Source organism: Platalea leucorodia (assembly GCF_965183815.1).
Source record: "Platalea leucorodia genome assembly, contig: HAP1_HAP1_SCAFFOLD_46, whole genome shotgun sequence".
In the NCBI taxonomy this organism is placed as follows: Eukaryota; Metazoa; Chordata; class Aves; order Pelecaniformes; family Threskiornithidae; genus Platalea; species Platalea leucorodia.
Genome location: NW_028121454.1, coordinates 459,660 through 482,310, shown reverse-complemented (window position 1 = coordinate 482,310; position 22,651 = coordinate 459,660). Strand labels below are relative to the sequence as shown.

Genomic DNA, 22,651 nt, shown 5'->3' with positions numbered 1-22,651 from the left:
CTATTCCTAGCATTTGAAGGAGACTCAGCTCCCTGCCATGCCTGACACAAACCTCCAGGAGGTGGGATTCCTCTTGCCTCTGTTCAGGTGTGCACAAAATAGGCACCTGCATGTGAGCATCTCTTCTCAGCTCCTGTGCTAATCAATGGCGATGGAAGGCAGGAGTGAGGTGTTCAGATGCAAAACCCTGGTGACATCAGAGGTGCCAGAGGTGGTGCAAGATAGATGCAGGTAACTGCAAGCTCTGATGCAGCAGTTCATAGAGACAGGGCAACATCTCAGGGATCATCTATGGGCCTGGTGGGAAATTCCTTTGACCAAGTGAAATGACCCCTGATGCCCATATACAGACCCAAAGAAGCTTTTCCTCCTCATGAGCTTCATGGCAGTTTTTAGAGGTATTCCTAGGAAGGATTGCAGTCGTGTACCATAGGGAGAGCTAGGTCTCTCTCTTTTCCATCAGCTGGATTTACTAGATCTCCACTGACTATAATGGCCTTTGTCCCACATTCATCCCCACATTGCCTAACAGAATTCAGGGAATCTACTCACTTTCATGTTCAAATCCAGGCCCGCAGAGCTCCATGAGGTGCCGGGCTGGCAGGGACCACACAGGACCTCCAGGAAAGCAATTCCCATTCAGGGTGGGTGCGTCACAGCTGCCCCAGGCGTGAAGGCCAGGCTGCACGTGCAGTGCAGCACAGCTTGATATACAACGGTCAATGTCCTGGACCAGTTCTTCTGTGAAATCCCCCAGATCCTCAAGCTCTCCTGCTCAGATGCCTACCTCAGGGAGGTTGGGCTCCTTGTGGTTAGTGCCTGTTTAGTCTTTGGGTGATCTGCCTGATTTTAGGCAGGAGCTCCTTTCTCACCTGTGCCATCCTCCTGCCACCTTTACTTGACTTCCTGCATGTTGGAGTGGACCATTCTAGAGCCTGACGAGGAGATCTTTGAACATCAAACAGCTCTTTGCACCCCTCTTCTCTGCAGGACCATATCCCACAGGATTCTTCCAAGCAGGTCCCTCAGCAGACCAAAGCCTGCTCTCCTCAAGTCCCACAGGGTACCTCTCAGTCACCCTCATCAGGAAGAGGTTGTCCATGAGGTCCAAAAACCTCCTGGACGGCTTGCACCTTGCTATGTTGCTCCTTCAGCAAATATCGGGGTAGTTTAGGTCTGCCATGGGGACCAGAGCCTGCAAACGCGAGGCTTTGTCCAGGTGTCTGAAGAGGGCCTCATCTACTTCCTCTCCCTGATCAAGGGGTCTGTAACAACATTGCCCATGTTGTTCTGCCCCCTCATGCTGACCCATCAGCTCTCAGCTGACTCATCGTCTGTCCCCAGGCGGAGCTCCACGCATTCCTGCAGCTCTCTCCCATAAAGGGCAACTTACCCTCCAGGTGCAGATCTATGGCCTTATGAGTACCAGACCCCCAAGACCCCACAGTTTCTCCAGGAGCGGGCATTTGTAGTGCCCTACAACTCCTCATGCTGTTATCTTGTGAGACACACCCTTACCAGGAGGAGCCATCTGCTCGCAAACATTAACAGCCGACCAAATGGAGCTTCAGTCCAGGCAGAATCCAGACCTTGAGAAACTCTGGGATTCAGCCATCAGATAGCTCTTATGTTTTGCAAAGAGAAGTGGCCATTTCTGTATCGGAGTGGGATAATCACCCCATACATCAGGACAGGCTAGGACCTGATGTGCTGAGGAGAAGGGCCTGGGCATTGCAAGGGATGGCAGATGAGCCAGTGGTGCATGCTCGCCATGAACAAGGCCAGCTGCATACGGGGCTGCATTAGGAGGAGTGTGGGCCACGCAGACAACTTGAGTTATCATCCCCCTCAACTCAGCACTGGTGTCACCCCACACACATGGGTGTGCCCCAGCGTGCAGCTTCCCAAATTGGAGAAGTAGGGAGGAACTGGAGAGTGTCCAGAGCAGGTCTGCCAAGGTAGGGTTTGGGACCTAGTGCACGTGACCTCTGTGGGGTGGCTGAGGGACCTGGGCTTCTTTGTCTCAGCAGCATTGTGGAGGCTGCAGGCAGCACAGGAGTAGCCTGAGAGTGCTTGAAGGGTGGTTTCAGAGATGGTGGAGCTTTTCTTCATGGAGGGAAACAGCATGAGAAAGAAATAATGCCACCAAGTGCAGCTGGGGAGGTCCAGACTGGACATGAGGAGAAAGAAATGTCATTGGAAGGGCAGTGCTGTGGTGGAACAAGTCACCCAGAGGAAGACTGGATCAGCCCAGGGCTTTGTGTTTCAAGGAACAGCCAGGGAGGAGAGAGAAAGATACCAGTAAAGAAAGGAAGATGCTCAGCTGAGAGCAAGGCATAGTAGCAGGACGGCTCTCTACAGCCTGCAGGGAAAGAGGTGCAGGTGATGGGACACCACAGGACAGGTTATGGTGGAGATGATAAAGGGATGTAGAAAGGCAGAAAGCCCCCAACAGAGATGAGCTCTCCCTCCCCTTGGCTATGGCTGTTGTCTCTGCCACTGATGCCTGTGAGGAGGCACCTTATCCTTACAGCACAGGGGCCTCCTTGCCTCCCTGTCCTGAGAGATGAGAGGAAGAGAAATCTTCTCAGCTGACAACAGGGTAAGTCTCTGGCTGCAGGGCAATGCAGATGAGCTTCCTGGAGGTATCTTGTAAAGCTGGCATAGCTCACAGCCTATGGGATCTCTCTCCAGTACAGAGGAGGAGGATGTGCTGCGAAGCAGGAATTCCCTACTGCACCATCAGAGGGACAGGGCAGGATGGCTGCCTTCTCCCGGGGATGGCTGCAGGGGTGTGAAGGTGGGTGTGCAGCAATGTGTGCCCAGGGCCGTCCTTCAGAGCAGGGTCCCTGCACCCCAGGGTCTGTGTGCTGGGGCAGGGACTCTGCCAGGATCAGCACTCAGCCTGCCCGGGGAGCTCCCAACGGCGCTGCAGGGAGAAGCTGTGGGTGGAAGGAGTGACCCCCGGCAGGGCAGGGTCCTTTTGCTGTCAAGGGGGTGCTGCATGGTTAAGGCTGCTCACAGCTGCAGATCCCACCCAGGACATTGGCAGAGGCAGCATTTCAAGAGGAATGACAAGGCAGGGGCTACCTTAAAGATGAAGACCTTTCCATGGTCTGTGATCTCAGCTTTTTTTCTAACTGAAGGGGAAAAGGCGATGTCAAGTTTGGATAAGTCACTGAGACTCCTGAACCGTTACACTGAGGGATCAGCAGATCTGCCAGAAACCTCATAAAGTGCCTTCACCCGCTCTTCTACCTATAGGCAGCACCAGCATCACCTTTGCTTGCACCATCAGGGTTTGTCTTATCCTCAGGACCTGCAAACAGGGAGATGCCTCTGGGCAGTGCTCTGCTGCCAGGAGGTGTCTTCGGGGCAGAGCTGAGCACAGAGCGGTCGGGATGGGGTCTGTGAGCACTGAAAGGGAGGAGACAGGGGGACCGAGAAACAGCTCCCAGCAGGGAGAGCTCCAGGCAGCAGAGAGCCAGGCCACCCCTCTGCATCACTCTCTCCTCATCGGCATGGGCAAAGAGGGAAGAGTTTGGAGAAATGGATTTTGAAACTGGACGCTTCCATGCTCCCAAATGTTCATTTTCTTCGTCAAGTATGTTCTTAGTGAAATCATTCTCCAATGGAAAGAGGTGTAAGCACAGGGCACGTGCGTGGTGACCGGCAGGTCACTTGTGGGCAGACCAGCTCTCCCAATTCTTCACTAGGGCACAAGGAGCCCTTTTGTCCCTCGGGGCTCACCACTGTTCAGGTGGAGAGCAATGTGAAAGATGAGGATTTCTGCCCCTTCCAAGTAAGTGCCCTCACTCAGCAGCACAAACCTGAGCTCACAAAAAGGAGCTGAACAAAGTTCTCCCAAAGAAAGAGAATAATTTGGGGGGGAATTTGTGGGAAACAGCATAGGATTGTCTCAAAGAAGTCTGCCCTAACTTGTCAATGTCTTCTCCTCTTTCAACAGTCCTCCATGCCCAGAGAGACCAAATGTCCAACAGCAGCTCCATCACCCAGTTCCTCCTCCTGGCATTGGCAGACACGCAGGAGCTGCAGCTCTTGCACTTCTGCCTCTTCCTGGCCATCTACCTGGCTGCCCTCCTGGGCAACGGCCTCATCATCACCTCTGTAGCCTGTGACCACCGCCTCCACACCCCCATGTACTTCTTCCTCCTCAACCTCTCCCTCCTCGACCTCGCCTCCATCTCCACCACTCTCCCCAAGTCCATGGCCAATTCCCTGTGGGACACCAGGGCCATCTCCTACTTGGGATGTGCTGCACAGGTCTTTTTTTTCTTTTTCTGTGTTACAGCAGAATTTTGTCTTCTCACTGTCATGGCCTATGACCGCTACGTGGCCATCTGCAGACCCCTGCACTATGGGACCCTCCTGGGCAGCAGAGCTTGTGTCCACATGGCAGCAGCTGCCTGGGGCACTGGGTTTCTCCATGCTGTGCTGCACACTGCCAATACATTTTCCCTACCCCTCTGCCAAGGCAATGTCCTGGACCAGTTCTTCTGTGAAGTGCCCCAGATCCTCAAGCTCTCCTGCTCAGATGCCTGCCTCAGGGAGGTTGGGCTCCTTGTGGTTAGTGCCTGTTTAGTCTTTGGGTGTTTTGTTTTCCTTGTGGTGTCCTATGTGCAGATCTTCAGGGCCGTGTTGAGGATCCCCTCTGAGCAGGGACGGCACAAAGCCTTTTCCACGTGCCTCCCTCACCAGGTCGTGGTCTCCCTGTATGTCAGCACTGGCATGTTTGCCTACCTGAAGCCCTCCTCCATCTCCTCCCCAGCCCTGGATGTCGTGATGGCAGTGCTCTACTCCGTGGTGCCTCCAGCAGTGAACCCCCTCATCTACAGCATGAGGAACCAGGAGCTCAAGGATTCCCTGTGGAAGCTGTTTGAATATGATCTACTTCAGATGAATAAGGTGCCCATTATCCCACTAGGGCTCCCACCATATCTCAGGAAAAGCCAGGCTAACTTTTCTTCATATTTGTCTTTATTTTTCCTTTATGTTTGTTTGGTTGTTGGGGTTTTTTTTGCATTTTGTTTTATACCTGTTATATTATTATTATTGGCCTCCTACCTGTTTTTTCGTGACCCAAAGACCTCATGGACACATGGATCCAGGCTCCCTGTGCAGAGAAACTCAATAAAGAAACCATTAGAAAATAATTTGTCTCAACTCCCATCTCTTCACACCTTCTCTGGGTCTGGGGGAGCAGGCCCAGCATGCAGGAGGGCTTCAGGAGCAAATGCCCAGCTGCCCCATGGAGGAGAAGCCCCAGTTGCCCTGGGGGCTGCCTTGGTGGGCACTCCCTCTCTGCTGCCTGCAAGTCAGGGCTACTGCTTCCCCAGAGCCATGGTCATGGACAGCCATGGATGGGGTCTTTTCAGTGCTGGTGTCTCCTCACTTCCACACTGTCCTGCCGTGTCCTGTGGTTTGTACAAACCCGAAGGCCTCCTGTAAGATGAGGCAGTCCTGTTGTCTCTGCACTGGCATCCCTGTGGCTGTGGGCAGGAGCAGGCCATGTGAACCTCTGTGTCAGAGCTGGCCTCCCTGCTAGCACCAATGTAAGCCAATGGTCTCCTCAGGGCAGGGTCAGAAGGCTGGATGCCTCTTCCAAGGCTTGTTCCAGGAATGCACCCAAGGAGCTGCTCCCTCAAAAGGACTTTTGTTCTTCTGGGATTGTCGTGGTTTAACCCCAGTCAGCAACTGAGCACCACACGGCCGCTCGCTCACTCGCTCCCCTCCCCGCAGTGGGATGGGGGAGAGAATCGGAAGGGTAAGAGGGAGAAAACTCATGGGTTGAGATAAGAACAGTTTAGTAATTGAAATAAAATGAAGTAAAATAGCAGCAGCAGCAGCAGTAGTAGTAGTAGTAGTAGTAATAACAATAATAATGATAATGATAATAATAATATACAAAGCAAGTGATGCACAATGCAGTTGCTCACCACCTGCTGATGGATGCTCAGCCAGTCTCTGAGCAGCAGTACCCCCCTCCCAGGAGAGGTTAAATGGATCCAGTTCGTACTGGTAGGGGGCCCAGTCTGTACTGGGAGGGAAGCAGGGGATCCACTTTGGAGTGGGATGGGGCCCACTCTATACTGGGAGATTTTAATGGCATCCAGTTAGTACTGGGAGGGGGTTCAGTCTGTACTGGGAGGGGATTACGAATCCTGTTGGGCGTGGGATGGGACCTAGTCTGTAACGGGAGGGGTTAAAGGGGTCAAGTTTAAACTGGGAGGGGGCCAAGTCTGTACTGGGAGAGGTTAAAGGGATACAGTTTATACACAGACAAGGCCCAGTCTCTACTAAGAAGGGGTCAGGGGATCCAGTTTGTACTGAGATGAAGCCCAGTCTGTACTGGGAGGAGATTAGGGGATCCTGTTTGTACTGGGACAGGGCCCAGTCTGTACTGAGGGGTGAGAGAGATCCAGTTTGTAATTTAGGGGGCCCAGTCTGTACTGGGAGGGGATAAGGGGATCCAGTTTGGACTTGGATGGTGCCTCGTCTGTACTGAGAGAGGTTAAAGGGATCCTGTTGGTACTGGGACGGGGCTCAGCCTGTACTGGGAAGGAAGCAGGGGATCCACTTTGGTGTGAGATGGGGCCCACTCTGTACTGGGAGGGGTTAAAGGCATCCAGTTTGTAACAGGATGGGGCCCAGTCTGTACTGGGATGGGATCACGGGATAGAGTTTATACTGGGATGGGTGCCAGTCTGTTCTGGGAGAGTATAAATGCAGCCAGATTGGACTCGGACAGGGTCCATTTTGTACTGGGCGGGGTTAAAGCGATTCAGCTTGTACTGAGATGTCTCTCAGTCTCTGTTGGGAGGGCATTATGGTTTAACCCCAGTTGGCAACTAAGCACCACACAGCCGCTTGCTCACTGTCCCCCTCGCAGTGGGATGGGGAGAGAAACGGGGAAAAACAAAAAAAAGTGGGTTGAGATAAAGACAGTTTAATAGGACATCAGAGGAAGAAAACAATAATAATAATGATGATAAAAGAACATACAAAACAAATGTTGCACAATGCAATTGCTCAGCACCCCCTGACCGATGCCCAGCCCATCCCCGAGCAGTGATCGCTACCCCCCAGCCAACTCCCCCCAGTTTATATACTGGGCGTGATGTCATACGGTATGGAATAGCCCTTTGGCCAGCCTGGGTCAGCTGTCCTGGCTGTGCTCCCTCCCAACTTCTTGTGCACCGGGCAGGGCATGGGAAGCTGAAAAGTCCTTGACCCGTGTAAGCACTACCGAGCAACACCTAAACCATCAGGGTGTTATCAACATTATTCTCATCCTAAATCCAGAACACAGCACTATGCCAGCTACTAGGAAGAAAGTTAACTCTGTCTCAGCCAAAACCAGGACAGTATCCACCCATTCATAGATTCCATACAATCTATGTCATGTCCAGATCCTACCCTTTCCAATACATTCCAATTAATCACAACCACTTTTCCGGTCTTTTGATATATACACACAGATGTCATTCTCTTAGTCCATGGGCCATCCCTCTAAAATGTGCGTTGAGTTTGTTTAGTCCATGACTTTGGGCTCCATCTGTCATAACAGCCTTTCAGGGCAGGAGAGATGGTGTGTGGTGTTGGACTGTTGCATGCTGAAGTCAGTTCTGGTTCCATCACTGCTGCACTTTTCTCTGTTTCATCCAAGTTCTTCATTAATCTGGGTGGTTCGTACTGTAATACCATTGATATGGCATATAGCCACCATAGGAGTAACGACATCATACACTATAATTTAGCAATTAACATCATACGATTCAGTTCATTGGCTATTTTCACCCCAAATCAAATCCCCCTGAGGTACACATCAGAATTCCCCATCCTTCCACATCACCCACCAAGTGCACCCGGGTCCTTGAGCAAAAGCAATCCCACCAATGGGTTTGCCTTTGCCTGAGGCAGGAATAACCCAGACTGTCTCCCCCAGCATATTTATTATGTGCACTACAGGGACTTTATCCCCTTCTACAGTATGTAAAAGTTTTGATTGGGCAGGGCCAGCTCGATTGGCAGATCCCCTAGTGTTGACGAACCAGGCGGCCTTTGCTAAATGTGTATCCCAATGTTTAAATGTTCCACCACCCATTGCTCTCAGTGTAGTCTTTAACAGTGCCGTGGTTTAACCCCAGCCAGCAACTAAGCACCGCACAGCCGCTCGCTCCCTCCCCCGCCGACCCCGGGTGGGATGGGGGAGAGAATTGGAAGGGTAAAAGTGAGAAAACTCGTGGGTTGAGATAAGAACAGTTTAATAATTGAAGTAAAATAAAATAGAGCAGTGGTAATAGTAGTAGTAGTAGTAGTAGTAATAATAATAACAATAACAATAATAATGATAAAAGAACATACAGTGATGCACAATGCAATTGCTCACCACCCCCTGACCGATGCCCAGCCCATCCCTGAGCAGCAATTTCAGCCCCCCAGCCAACTCCCCCCAGTTTATATACTGGGCGTGATGTCATACGGTATGGAATAGCCCTTTGGCCAGTCTGGGTCAGCTGTCCTGGCTGTGCCCCCTCCCAGCTTCTTGTGCACCAGGCAGAGCATGGGAAGCTGAAAAGTCCTTGACCCGTGTAAGCACTACTGAGCAACACCTAAACCATCAGGGTGTTATCAACATTACTCTCATCCTAAATCCAAACCACAGCACTATACCAGTGTCACGGGAGAGTGGTTAAGCCACTTCAAAAAAAATCACCATCAAAGATCTTTGCAAATAGTGATTTTAATAGAAATCTATAAAGGTGTGATTTAAGAGGGTTCCATGGCAAGGTTCACTCTACTCCTAAATGAATGGAATATGTATATATACATATAAAGAGAAAGAAAGAGGAAATCGAGCCCGAAGAAAATACACGGAGGAAAAGGGGAGCCCTCCCGTTGAGTCACGAGGTTCGGAATGGACCCCCTTGCTTTCTAAACTCCTCCTCAGAGAGGAGCCTAGCTGCGGCTGGATCCAATCCTAGTCTCAGACTTGGTCAATGGTTTATGTCTAAGGCTTATATGTTTAGCAGCAGTTTATTTGTTTGCAGCAAGGAGTGAATCACAAAAATCTAGTAATAACTGATCATTAATTAATCTAGCATCTACAAAGTGATTAAATGAGGTTTACTACAATATTTATATCACGCACAAACACACAATAGGCCTAAGCACTTATTATGTGTGCAGTTAAAGGTACCAATAAAAATTTGCCTGGGTTTAGCAAAATACTCACTTTAAATGACTGTCTCAACAGGCGAGGATCGAACCTCGAGGAGCAAGGATCGACAAAGATCAGGCGAGGGTCAAATCTCGAGCAAGGAGCACCAGAGATCAGCTTGAGTTTGCAGCTCTGAGAGGCGTCCCACTCAGAGGGAGATTCTGGTGCAGCCCGCTGCGATCCAGGAGAGCTCAAAGGGTCTCAACTTGGCAACACTCTTTCTAGGCTCATGAGATGATTGACTTTAGGCACCAGTAAATTTCCCTTCTACTTTCACAGCCCGTGCTGAAGATTACTAAAGTTCTCAAGAATTCCAGTGATGATGGTACAAGATCCTCCTGAGTTACAGCCTAGCTAAGATAGGCCCCAAGGCTGTCAGGAGGCGACTCGTACAGGTGAAAAATGTAGTTCCAAGGTTGTCAGGGCTGCCTCCCTGGTACAGACAGTGCTGCTCCCACCTCAGCCATGTGAGAGTTTTGATACAGTCAAGGGACGCTTAACCATGAAACTCATTACACAAAGGCCAAGTTTTGATGGGAATTACTGAGACTGTAAAGCAGCTTTGCTTCCCATGCTCTGCCAGGCGCATCAGAAGAAAAGGAGGGGGGGAGAATGCACCACCACACTTCCCCCTCCCTGCCCCGGCCAATATTCACTGGAACCGTGCTGGCAGAAGGTCCCGGTTCCTGTTAAGGTCATTTACAGGGAATAATTTAAAGGCAATTTGATGAGGCTGCAATTCAAACTGCTCCAGGCACACAGGAGCTATAAATGGGCAGCTGCCTGCCGGTGACCTTTCATATGCCTTTCTTCCTAGGTTCATTCATTGCATTCCCACCAAAACCAAAGCCCCGGCTTACACATGGAAAGGGGCAAAACCCGCCGTGGGAGACAGCTGCTCTCCAGTCCTCATTGCTGTCTGGAGCCCTCCGTGACCAGGAATGGGCAGTAGGTGCCTGCAGTGTATCCCATCTCTGGATGTGCCAGGGCAAACACCAAGCTCACAGCTGGCCCAAGTGAGTAACAGCTCTCCAGCCGTTCGTGCAGACAAGACAAACAGCCTTTCTTTTTTGCCCCGTGTCAGTGCAGTACAAAACAATCAGCTCCTCGGACTGAGGAGCCTCGGGCTGAGGCAAAGGCGGCATTAAGTACCTCAGCCTTTTCCTCGTCCCTTGTCCCTGTTTCCCCCTGCCTCCAATAAAGGATGGAGATTCTCCCTAGCCCTCCTTCTGTTGCTAATGCATTTCCAGAAACAGTTCCTATTGTGTTTGACAACAGATGGGTGGGAGATGCAGGTACTGGGGGTGATGGTAGCAGCGTGGGGTGGGGATGCTGTTCCTGGGGACACCGGTTCGAGCCTGCGGTGGGGATGCCGGTGGTGGGGCTGTCAGCAGCAGGACGGGACAGAGATACCAGGGGTGTTGGTACCAGGCCGGGGAGGGGATGCCAGTTCCGGGGCAGTGGTTCCCAATGGGAACCGCAAGGTGGTGCCGCCTTTCATAGGGGTGGCCGCCTTTCACCAGGGAATGAATCGGGGGGACAAGGAGCACTAGTTCAGAGTCAGCCTGTGGCTGTATCTTGGGGGCAGATAAAATTCATGGGAAATGAACCTGTAAGAGACCAGGTGCTTTGCTCCACGAGTCTCACGGACACAGTCCTGTACTTGGGAAGACCGGAAAAGAAACCCTCAGCAACCTCACTAGCCAAAGCTGGGAACAGGCACGCTTACAGCCCAGGGCAGGATTTTCTTCATCTGCCTGGTGCAGCTCAGGGAGGAGGTGGAAGCTCTGACGGCAGATGAGCAGCCCTTTGCCAGCAGGGCATGGGGAAGCCCAGGGGCTGATGGCTGTGGGAGGTGCCTGGGCTGTGGCAGCTCTGTGGCCTCCAGGGGACACATCCCCCTGTGGGCGCCCATGTCACAAAGGGGCGGTGATGCGGCACCCACCCAGCGCTTGTGACCTCACCTGGCCAGGGCTTGGAATCCTGAAGAGCAGGCCAGCGAAAGCTAGTTGGGCTGAGCTGCCCTTCGGGATAACTCGGCTCCTTCCATTGCTACTTGCGTACCCACTTTTCCCAACCATTTATCGTTTCCTGCCCACTTCTCCTCAGCTTCCATCCTCGGTCAAAGGTAATTATGATTTGACTTTCAGGACACATCATAGAGTAGGTAGATATGGGAGAAAAGTATAGGCTGGTCTGTGCCTTCCGAGCTCTAGGCTGAGCTATTACACCTTTCTAGGCTGGCCAGATATGGGCTATGGGTAGAGTTCCTCTTATATATCTTTACCATATCCCAGGATAGGTAAGTAGGGGGGTGGCCATGTAGTCTGAGGCGTTGGGCTCAGCCTGGAATGACAAGAAGCCCACCCTGACTGATGGGGTAGGAAGGGAGACAGAAAAGGAGCACGGCAAAGGCAGCCATTCAGTCTATCAAAAGGGCCTTGGCAATTGCTGTCAACTGGAGTCCTGTGACAGGGACAGCAGGGCCATCAGCCTGCAGCTCTGCAGCACTTACACGTACCACTGAAACACTCCTGATGGCAGACGTTGATCTGTGGGTTTCGTTTGGAATTTGGAATTTTGGAATTTTTTTCAATCATTTTGTTGAACTGCAGTTATTTCTCTGCAGTCAGCCAGGCTCACCCAGGTGTTTTCGATTAGACACAGGAAAACATGTTTTGTCCCTCCTCTGCCACGATGGACAAGACTTTGGAAGAGGATGTTGCTCGTAGAAAGATCTGACATCAGTCGGGTTACCTTCTGGGCTAGGGACTTGCTTGTTTTCATCCAGTTACAATCAGGAAAAGGGAAGACTTGACCTGATAATCCAGTTCAGGAGTCTAGAGGGAAAGGAAGGTAGCCCGAGGCACAGAAATCAGAGCGTGGGTTTCATGGTGTTTTGGCAAAGTAAGCAGGGCAACAGACTCTTTTCCAAAACTGTTTCTTGACCACTCATTGTCAATGGCAGTGTTAGGCTTCCCCCAGTGGTTCTGTGTCGGAGGGTAGAGCTGCTTGTCCTGGGGGCTCCTGTACAGAACTTGACTTTTAAGAGATGCTTTCATGCAACCACATCATCTCCTCTCTTTTCAAATGTCATTTCCCTGCAGCCACTGCCGAGGGAATGGCTCTGCCACAGAGGATCCTCTTTCCCCCGGAGAAGCTTTGCATGGCCTGGCAGCAAAGACAGGGAGCTGGAGCAGGCCTCCACAACCTGGGCAATACGTGCTACCTCAACTCCGTCCTGCAGTGCCTGACGTACACACCCCCTCTCGCCAACTACCTGCTGTCTCGTGAGCACAGCCGCTCGTGTCAGTACTTTTATGAACAGCTCCTTGCAAATCTGGTGGGCTCTTCCCAAGGATTCCCAGCACCTGGAATTTGATTGAGGACAAAAGCAGCCCTCCTCTGTCAATCCCCCGAGTTGGTGTGCTTTGAACACGCAAGCCTAGAAGCCCCTTGTCCTATCTCGCTGTGTTCATCTTCAGAAAGGCACCTCTTTCGAGGCCCCGCTCTCGGTCCCTATGCCTGCAAGTTAAACTCTCTTTGCTTCTTGCACAGAAACCTTTTGTCAGTTCAGCATCCCTCTGAAGAAAGTTTTCTGTGCACGACAATGTCCCAGGCTCGGTGGGCCATTGGCACCTTGGGAGAAGAGGAGTGGGGGCTGTCCTTGTAACTTCAAGATCTCCATTAGGTTTCCCACCGCTCTGGATATCTTGCTAACCTGAGAAGCTTCCCTCCCTCCCTTCCTCTTCAGGTCGCCAGCAAGGCTTCTGCATGATGTGCGTAATGGAAGCGCACGTTAACAAGGTCCTGCATTCCTCAGCCAGTGCCATCCAGCCTTGGACTGTAGTCAATGTCCTCCCACGTGAGTCATTCCAGGTGCTTTTACAGGTTTCCTTCCCTTCCTGTGGGGGACAACTACTAACTTCTTCTTTCTTAGGAATAGGAGAACATTTCCAGCATGGCAGGCAGGGAGACGCCCACGAGTTCTTACGCTGCACTGTCGATGCCATGCAGAGAGCTTGTCTGAGTGGAAGCAGTGAGTAAGCACAAGCAAATTCCCTTTTCAGCATGCCCAAGCCCTTTGGACTCCTTGATGTACTCCCATCAAGGAAACCCTACAGCCAGGCTTTTCAGACAAAGCAAAACTCTTGGAGGAGAAAATTCTCTGCCCTACTTCTGAGCTCCAATTACCGTTTCTTTCCAGCTTGGATGTCTCTTCTCAAGCAACTACCGTCATCCACCAAATATTTGGGGGTGTGCTGAGATCCAGAGGTACTTTTCCATGACTATTGCTCTCCTTGGAATTGTCTGTGTCCTTCTCTCTGCCTGTGATAAACAGCTCATCGCGTGACTGGCGTAGCAGGTATGGAGGCCGTAAACCGGCACAGTCAGTCGACTTCCCCTATCGCTGAGCATTTTGATTTGCCTTGCAGTCACGTGCTTGAGCTGCAAAGCGGTTTCCGATTCCTACGAGGCCTTCCTGGATGTTCCTTTGGATATAAAAGTAAGAGGGTTTATTACTGTGATTCAAGACATCCCAAGGCCACTGTAGCTGGTGTAAAAACACTGCAAGCCCAAGAGAAGAGAGCTTGGTGGTGGGTGGGAAGTGGAATGGACTGTGTCCTTCTGGGGAGGCCATGGCAGTGGTCTCCCTCTAGGTGCTGGCTTTAAGCTGGACAAGCACACATTATCCTCCCTGCACCCTTGAGGGACTCCCATCCTTCTTCCCTTTGCCCTCCCTCAACACCCGTCTGGCTCCCAGGCGGATGGGTTGTGTTGTTTTCATTACGATGAGCCTGCACCCCATCGGTAGCTGAACTGAGTGGTGCCACAGAGAGGTCACTCTTGATAGCCATGGGCATTCCTGGGAAATGAGGGAGATGGTCAGCATAATACCCTCTTTCTGCCTCCTTCTGGACACTGCTTGTGGGTTCACAGTGGGTCTCCTCAGCCTCAGCTACCTGGGCCTTCTTGGCAGCTCTTAGCTAAGTGTTTGGGCAAGGGCGTTTCCCCGAGCTCAGTGCTCCCCTTTCTCCCTCCTCCAGGCAGCCTCATCTGTCACCGCAGCTCTGGAGGACTTTGTCAAACCCGAGCAGCTGGATGGTGAAAACTGCTTTAAATGCAGCAAGTAAGATGATTACTAACGACATATTGATGCTAGATCCTTCATGAAGGTGCTGCACGTCATCGTGCATAAGTCATCTTTTCATGGAGGTTTAATGCACAATAATGGGTCGCGGCTGTTGTTTAATCTGGTATTTATGGTCCTGTATAGCCTTAAAACAGTGTCAGGATGTGTGAGACAGGAAAGCTTGTCTTGCCTTCTGGCGGGGAAAAAGGCTGCCCTTCAGCATCTGGCCCTGTGCTTGGTTTCAAGGTGTGACAAGATGGTTGCCGCCTCCAAGCGGTTTACAATCCATTGCGTGCCCAAGGTTCTCACCATGTGTCTGAAATGGGTTGAACGTTTCACTGGTAGGAAGATCAGCAAGGTGCGTACGCAATTGGAGTGCAACTTTCTCTTCCTGGAGCGGGAGATTTCCCAGAGCAGTATGCTCTTTCACAAGCCGCTCATGTTGGGTTTTTCGTGTTCCCTTTTGGGGAGACGAGAGTGCCCGCGGGAAGACAAGCATGGACTCTGCTCCGACAGAGCTGCTTTGGCCAGGAACAGTTTCCTGCCACCCAAACCATTACATGTTGCAGGCTATTCCATGTACTAACTCAGGATCATTTCTGAGCCTTCTTGGTCTCTCCGTAGGTGGTGGAGTATCTCGAGTACTTGGATCTTCGGCCATACACATCCCAGACAGCAGGAGAACCGCTCCTCTACGCCTTATATGCTGTCCTGGTACATCGCGGTGTTACCTGTCATGCAGGACACTATTTCTGCTACACCAAGGTCAAGAGCACCTTCCTTCCTAGCAGGGGAAAAATGTGTGCTGGGGAAGGCAAACTTTCACAGCAGGGTTACTGGCAGCCAAGGTTCTGGGGGAGAAGGTCTCCTTCCCGGCTGCGTTGGGTTTCTTTTGGCGTCCTCTTGGTTCTCTAGTTTTCTGCCTGGGTTATCCCTGAGAAACCAGGCAGTTCATCTCCAGCTATCGATGCCTTTCTTTGCAGGCCAGCGATGGACTGTGGTACAAGATGAACGATGCGTCTGTGGATGGCTCTGACATCAACACAGTTCTCAGGCAGCAAGCCTATCTACTGTTCTATGTCAGGTAATAACCAGTATTCAAATGGGTTCCAAATACGTTTCCTTCTCCTGGCTTTGCTCTTTTTCTTCTCATCCTCCTGAGTGTTTCTCTTTTGGTCCTAGGAGACACTTCCTACCTGCATCATTCGGTGCTGTCAAGTCTGAACTACCCCACCTCCGTCCTTACCTTTCTTGCCGGGCTTTCGGCTCCTGCCCTGCTGTAAACTGCTCCTTGTCTGCTCTCTGAAGCTGGCTAATGTAGAGAAGAGTACTTCAAGGGGGCCTGCAGGAAAGATGGGGAGGGACTCTTTATCAGGGAGTGTAGTGATAGGACGAGGGGGAATGGTTTTAAACTGAACGAAGGAAGATGTAAATTAGGTATTAGGGAGAAATTTGTGTACGGTGAGGGTGGTGAGACACTGGAAGAGGTTGCCCAGAGAAGCTGTGGATGCCCCCTCCCTGGAAGCGTTCAAGGCCAGCTTGGATGGGACATTGAGCAGCCTGATCGAGTGGAAGGTATCCCTGCCCATGGCAGGGGACTTGGAACTAGATGATCTTTAAGGTCCCTTCCAACCCAAACCATTCTGTGATTCTGTGACTCTATGAAATGGAGGCTGCAGGGGGTATAAAGACGAGGACTTGCTCTGACAGGTGTAGACCTGGTGGGAAGACCCCAATCGAATTTCTCATTTCTAGTCTCGGTTACGTCTTCTCTCTGTCGTAGAAACTGCTCCAAGAAAATGACTGAACCCCAGGGGAGGCTGCAAGAACAGACCTAAGTGGAGATCACTCTTTGTTTCCAGGTGCTCTGATTTGAAAACTGGAGAAAGGGCTTCTTCCTCACCAGCACCATCATATGCCCGTCCCTTCCTCAGTCAGCGGGGGGCCGACAGCAAACAGGCGTGCTCTGTGGGACCACAGGGTCTGCCTCATCGGACTAAGGTAACTGTGGGGAGGTGGGTCAGGGCAGCAGGTGGACAGTGGATTTCTTTCTGGGATCTTGGCATTGCTCTCTTTTCCCTCCCACACTGCAGCTTTCTTCACAGACCCAACGCTGCTCCCTCTCAAAGCATCCCACCTAGATCCATCCATCCCATTTGTCTGCCTTTGGCCCCTCTGCCTTTGCAGCCCTCCAGGAGAGCCTTTGGGAGGCCCTTAGCTGTCCCCTCCCACAGCTTCTGGGCTTTCCTCACTCTTCTGGTCCTTTCAGGAGGAAAGGGCAGGACCTTTTCACAGCTCTCTTTGCAGGACGTGACGCTGGGCATGGAGGACTCTGCAGAGGACAGCAGCTCCTCTGCAACAGCCAGCAAGAGCCAGCTCACCTGGGCAGGTGCACGGGAGGCATCTGCAGGCTGGCCGCGCTTCATGTGGCCAGGCAGGCTCAGCATCGCCTCCTACGTTGGCTCCTGCCTGCATCGCTTCTTCAGTGGCTGTGTAAGGCTGGTGTCCAGAAGGAAAGCTGCGTGCCCGCTCTGCTCTCAACCATGTGAGCGTGTGCTGCACACCACGCGAGAAGACATCAGCAAAGAGGAGCATGGATTCAGCCCTTGTTCCCACTGCCAGAAGAGTGGTGCCAAGGAGAGGGCGCGGAGCAGATCCCCGCAGTGGGGAAAAGATCTCCGCAGCTGGTGCGTGGACACCACGGACTATGACCACTCAGCAGGGAGGAGGAGGAGAACTGGTCCTCTGAGGCGTGACTGCACTCCCAGAGATGACGCAGCTGCAGGGCCCTCCAACGGCAGCTCCCAGTCGCCTTCTGCACCCAGGGCTGCTTGGGAGCAAACCCTGCTGAGGCAGAGAAAGCGGAGCAGATCCCCGCAGCGGGGCTATGATGTCTGCAGCCAGTTTCTGGACACCACAGACTATGATACCTCAGCAGGGAGGAGGAGAGTTTCAGTGCCCCAGAGACGCACAGCAAAGTAACACTCAGGGTGCTGCTGTTGTGACGGGGGCAGATTGCAACCCTGGATAAGGGTGGAGCACAGCATCTGACTTGTGCAATGCCAGAGAGGAGGAGGAGGAAGAACCCAGGAAGCACCAAAACTGCCCCCAGCAGGGACCGAGCTGCACAAAGGGCATCAGCAGCCCACCCTGTCCCCCCTCCCAGTGCGGCCTCTGGCCAGGAAGAGCTCAGAGAGACCTTCCACAGACTCGGACAGCTCTGCCGGCGAGCCCGCCTGCCCACAGGTCCCGCGAGGAAGAGCTTTAAGCCCTGGTCAGCTCTTGGGATCGCCTTGCAAAAACAACACTCACTTGGTACCAACAGTCAGAAAAGCCAAAGCCAGAATTAAAACCACTCGTTGGCCTTGCATATGCAATTCCTGGGGTGTTTTCTTCTCTGTAGGTTTTGGGGCAATTGGAGGAAATGCCCAGTGTGGGAGGTTTATGTCTTGGGATTTTGAAAGCTGTGTGCTTGCATGTGCCCATATTGCAATCTCTTCTTTTCAAATATGGAGATCAAGTCACTCAAACAGAAATGGGCTGGCTGCGACGACAGCGAGTGGGACTGAAACGGGCTGAACGGCTGGGCCCTGAGGGTGCTGCTCAGTGGCAGCAAGCCTCGTGCGAGGCCAGTAAGCAGGGGTGTCTCCCAGGGGTCAAGACTGGGTCTGATCCTGTTTAACATCATCCTTAATTAATGTTCTGGAGGATGGGGCAGAGGGCACCCTCAGCAAGCTGGCCGATGACACCAGACTGGCAGCAGTGGCGCTTAGGCCAGGGGGTCGTGCTGCCGTCCCGAGGGACCTGGGCAGGCTGCAGAGATGGGCTGACAGGGCCCTCATGCCCAGACCAGAAAGGGGACGTGCAAAGGGTGCTGTGCGGGTGACGAGCAGCGGCACAGGCTGCCCAGGGAGACTGTGGAGTCTCCCTCCCTGGAGATGTTCCACAGCCCTCTGGACATGGTCATGGACAAGTGTCTGCAGGAGGCCCTGCTCGAGCAGGGGGGTTGGACCAGGTGACTTCGTCCTCCAGCTGACCTCCCGGCCAGCCTCAAGCAGCCGCTGATTCTGTGAAATGGAATCATTATCATCAGAAAACTTGCTAATGCTGCATTCGACTCCTGCATGCAGATCATCGATAAGCATATTGAACAGAACTGGCCCTAGGACTGAGCCCTGAGGAACACCGCTGGGGACTGGTCGCCAGCCAGATGCAGCCCCATTCACTGTGACCCTTTGAGCTCTGCCCTTCAGCCAGTTCTTCACCCAGCGCCCCGTGAACCCGTTCATCCCCCAGTTGGACAACTTGTCCAGAAGGATGCTGTGAGGGACAGTACCAAAAGCCTTACTAAAATCCAGGAAAACTACACCCACCACCTTCCTTTCATCCACTAGGATGGTAACCTTATCCCAGAAGGATATCAAATGAGTTAAACTGGACTTTTATTTAACATGGGTTCACAAAGGGGAAGGAAAGTCCAGAGGTCTCTTCCAACGTCCACATTTCTGTGATTCTGTGAGTAGAAAGGAGAAAAGTCAGAGAGCAAGAACTGAACAACACATAGCCTTGACTGCAAATAGAGCGGGATCCAGTGGAGAGGACCCACGCTGGAGCAGGGGAGAAGTATGGGGAGGAAGGAGTGACAGAGGTGAACTGTTATGTACTACCTGAAACCCCCCATTTCCCACCCCCCTGCACCTCTCAAGGCTGGGGTGGGTAGAAGAATTGGGAATGAAGGAGTAATCTGGGCCTGGGAAAAAGGAGTGGGGTGGGGAAATGGGCTTTAATACTCTTGTTATCATTTCTCACTATCCAGATTCTTTCAATTGGCAAAAATGTCGTGTCTTCTTTGCCTGTGACAGGAATCAGTAAGCGATCTCCCTGTCTTTATCTTGACCCATGACCTATGGCAGAGATGGAAATGGCCGGTGTGGGGGACTGGTCTGGGACAATTTCCCTGAGGCTGCTTCCCCAGGATGTCCAGGGAACATGGCACAGACCTGGCCCCTCTCTTCTGCACCTTTGGTGCCTTGCTTCCTTCCCCATGACGCCTGGCTCTGCACCGTGAGCACCCTGCTGGGTGCCCCCACCCTGCACACTCACACAGATTACCTCTGCAGTAGCATTCCCTCTTCCAGGCCTTTTGCGGCCCAGCCCAGCCCCTGCCCAGATCTCTCCACCTCCCTGACGCCATGGTAGTGTCCGCTGCAGGGTGCTGCAGAGCTCTGGGCACTCAACCACAGCCCCAGCCCCTCTGAAGGGCACAGCAGCTGCTGGGGGGCAGAGAGGGGGGTCAGCCTCCCCACCAGCCCCAGGGCTGATGCTGGCCCCAAGGGCACGAGGAAACAGAAGCCAGTCAATCTCCAGCTCTGCTGCATTCATGTTGGAGGTTATCCCCAACTCTGCCTGCATTTGCCCCCTTCTCTGCCTCCATCAGCCCCACTGCCCAGGACAGCACGAGAGTCCTGGGGTTCCTCAGGCAGCTCCCGCATCTCTCCAGTCTCCCTTCCCTCTGCCTCCTGGGTTCCCACTGACTCCCATGGCAGGGTACTTGTTTGTGCATACCTCAATTTAGCGTTTTTTGAGGGGGGAGATTTCACATCTGAAGGTGTTTCACCTTCTGAGCTTCCATTCATTCCAACCCCAGGGCACGTGGTGAGTCCCCATCCTCTCCTCTCCTCACCCCTCCAAATTCATTTCCAGAGAGTCTGGTATATGCCATCACTCCTGTCACACACGAAGAAACCTGAGGAGATAATGGGGAGCTCATGGACCATCTGCCCTGCCACTGGACACCAAGAAGAGAGCTTTTAAACCCAGAGCATTTGGTCCAGTGGAACCCAATAGTACCATGAGCTGAACCCCAAACACAGGGAGAAAAAAAGGAGAAAAGATTCTTTAAAAGACCAATTCCTTGGACATTTTCTTGGCAGCAGCTTTGGAGGAAGAGCTCAGCCTTCAGTCTCTGGAACTGGGAGATACTGTTTTATTGAAGAGCTGCTACTGAACAGGCCACATTTGACACAGTACTGTGCAAGGGTCACACATAGTAAGATCAAGCCTCAAGAAAAGCAGTGTAAACCCAGCAAATTATCTATAAGCAGGATTATCACAAGAGAAAACAATCAGACTCCTGGCCGAAGATAAACTCTGGGAAATGGGCAGAGAAGGGAGGCAGGTTATTGTTGGTAAAACAATGACCACTGGGCCAGTCTCTATAAGGCATCCTTGAGCTCCTGGTTCCTCAGGCTGTAGATGAGGGGGTTCACTGCTGGAGGCACCACTGAATACCAAAATGATACCACCAGATTTAGAACAGGGGAGGAGATGGAGGGGGGCCTCAGGTAGGCAGACATGGCAGTGCTAACGAACAGGGAGACAACAGCCAGGTGAGGGAGGCACGTGGAGACGGCTTTGTGCCGTCCCTGTTTAGAGGGGATCCTCAGCACGGCCCTGAAGATCTGCACATAGGACAGTGTGCAGGCACACAAGTGGAGACCGCAGTGCTCTGTGCCTTGTGTTCCTGGACTGCCCTACATCTGCTGGATTGACAGGGGACAGGCCTTGTAACACTGCAGTCGTGGCCATCAGTTGCTTCTGTTAGGAAAATTTCCAACTGCCACGTGCACACTGAGGAGAGAGGCTAGGATGCAAAGTCTAGAATTACAAGGGTCAATATTTATTCACGCACATGAGGTGCCCCAGCTAAACTGGGGCACTGTCGCAAAAGCAAGTTGGGACATTCGTCAGCTGAGGAGGAAAGGGACACAAGGGTAGAACTGCAAAAGGTTTCTTTCATGATCGTGAGACCAGCTCTCCATAGGGAAGGAATGTATCCATCGGGATTTTTCAAGAGTTCATATACAGCTTGAAAGGTTTCTATACAGCTAAGCTTAATCATCCAATAGCGCACACACACACTTTAGTCCTCTCCGATCACGTTCAGTTCCTTGCAAGTATTCTCAGTCACCCAGTGTTGTTCTGCATGGGCAGTCTGGTTGTTCAAACATGACCTTCTGGGGTCCAGATGTGCCCCTGCGTTTGCCAAACACAGGTTCCTTTTTATTCTCCTTCTCCTGAGGGCATCCTGCTCAGGTCTCTTCTCAGGATTTTTACCTGGCTATCTGGGCTCAGCAGTTTACCCTTTCCTCACAGCTAATATCCTTAAACTGCACTGTGCCCAAGCTCCGAGATGTGGTACCTAAGAGCACAGCCATGACCAGTCAGCTGACAGACCCCTGAGCAAAGATTCTTCTTGAGCTATTTGGTGTAAGGTATGGTCATATTCTCGAATGATATTTACACTGTACTCAATTGGTTTACATTTGTTAGCATAACAACAACAAGCAGTATTTATTAAGTTAAGGAGCGCTCAAGATTTCCATCCCATCCTCAGGGGATGACCATCTTTCACCATTCACTATTCATGGATCCAAAAAACACGGGCTGAGGAAGCACATCAAGATGTGTGAGGGGAGGACCTCCCTGAGGCACCTCTTGGCTCTTTGACTGCTTGTGCACGGCTCGGGAGGAGCTCATTTGGTGACCCCATTTGTATTGCAGGCGGTTGGTCTGCACTGGGCAGGGAGTGAGACGGAACTGCTACCAGGAATGCCGTGGGAGGGGAGCTTCGGTGTACTGGGTGTGGCTGGGAGAGGGTTAATTTTCTCCACAGCAGCCCGTATGGTGTGTGCTTTGGATGGGGTGTCCAGCGCACACGGGCACAGACCAGACCCTGCTCCGCTGGTCCTTCACGTCTCTCCCAGGAGGCCTGGCTGTGCGAGGAGACATTCTTGGGTGCCAAGGACTGAATTCTCCCATGAGCGTCCATGACACTGCTGTGTGCCCCAGAGCTGCACACTCACACACTTGCGCTGCTCACAAGGGTTTTCCTCTCCTGGGCACTTCTCTGGGCATGTTCTCTAGAGCCACTTTGAAAGAAGACCTAAGCCTTCAGGCACTGCCCGGAGAAGATCCTTTCTCATAGAATCATAGAATCATAGAATCGTTAAGGTTGGAAAGGACCGCTGAGATCATTGAGTCCAACCTGTTAACCTAACTGCCTGGTCCACCTCTAAGCCATGTCCCTAAGCACCACATGCACATGTTTTTTGAATACTTCCAGGGACTGTGATTGTACCACTTCCCTGGGCAGTCTGTTCCAATGCCTAACCACTCTCTCCGTGAAGATGTTTTTCCTAATAGCTAATCTAAAATGCTATTATGGAGGCCAGCTCTGTCACAGAGGTGCCCATTGCCCGTCCCTGCCTGCGGTC

The 22,651-nt window shown here is 52.1% G+C and overlaps 1 protein-coding gene across 1 annotated transcript; it reads left to right on the top strand.

The window, feature by feature from the left end:
• Positions 1-3,990: 3,990 nt before the first annotated feature.
• On the top strand, positions 3,991-21,617 carry LOC309603288 (olfactory receptor 14A16-like; the record flags this gene model as incomplete). Its single annotated transcript, XM_082338171.1, has 2 exons — positions 3,991-4,926; positions 21,531-21,617. The coding sequence occupies 2 exons, from the start codon at positions 3,991-3,993 to the stop codon at positions 21,615-21,617; spliced, it is 1,023 nt and encodes a 340-aa protein (XP_082194297.1).
• Between the last annotated feature and the right edge of the window lie 1,034 nt (positions 21,618-22,651).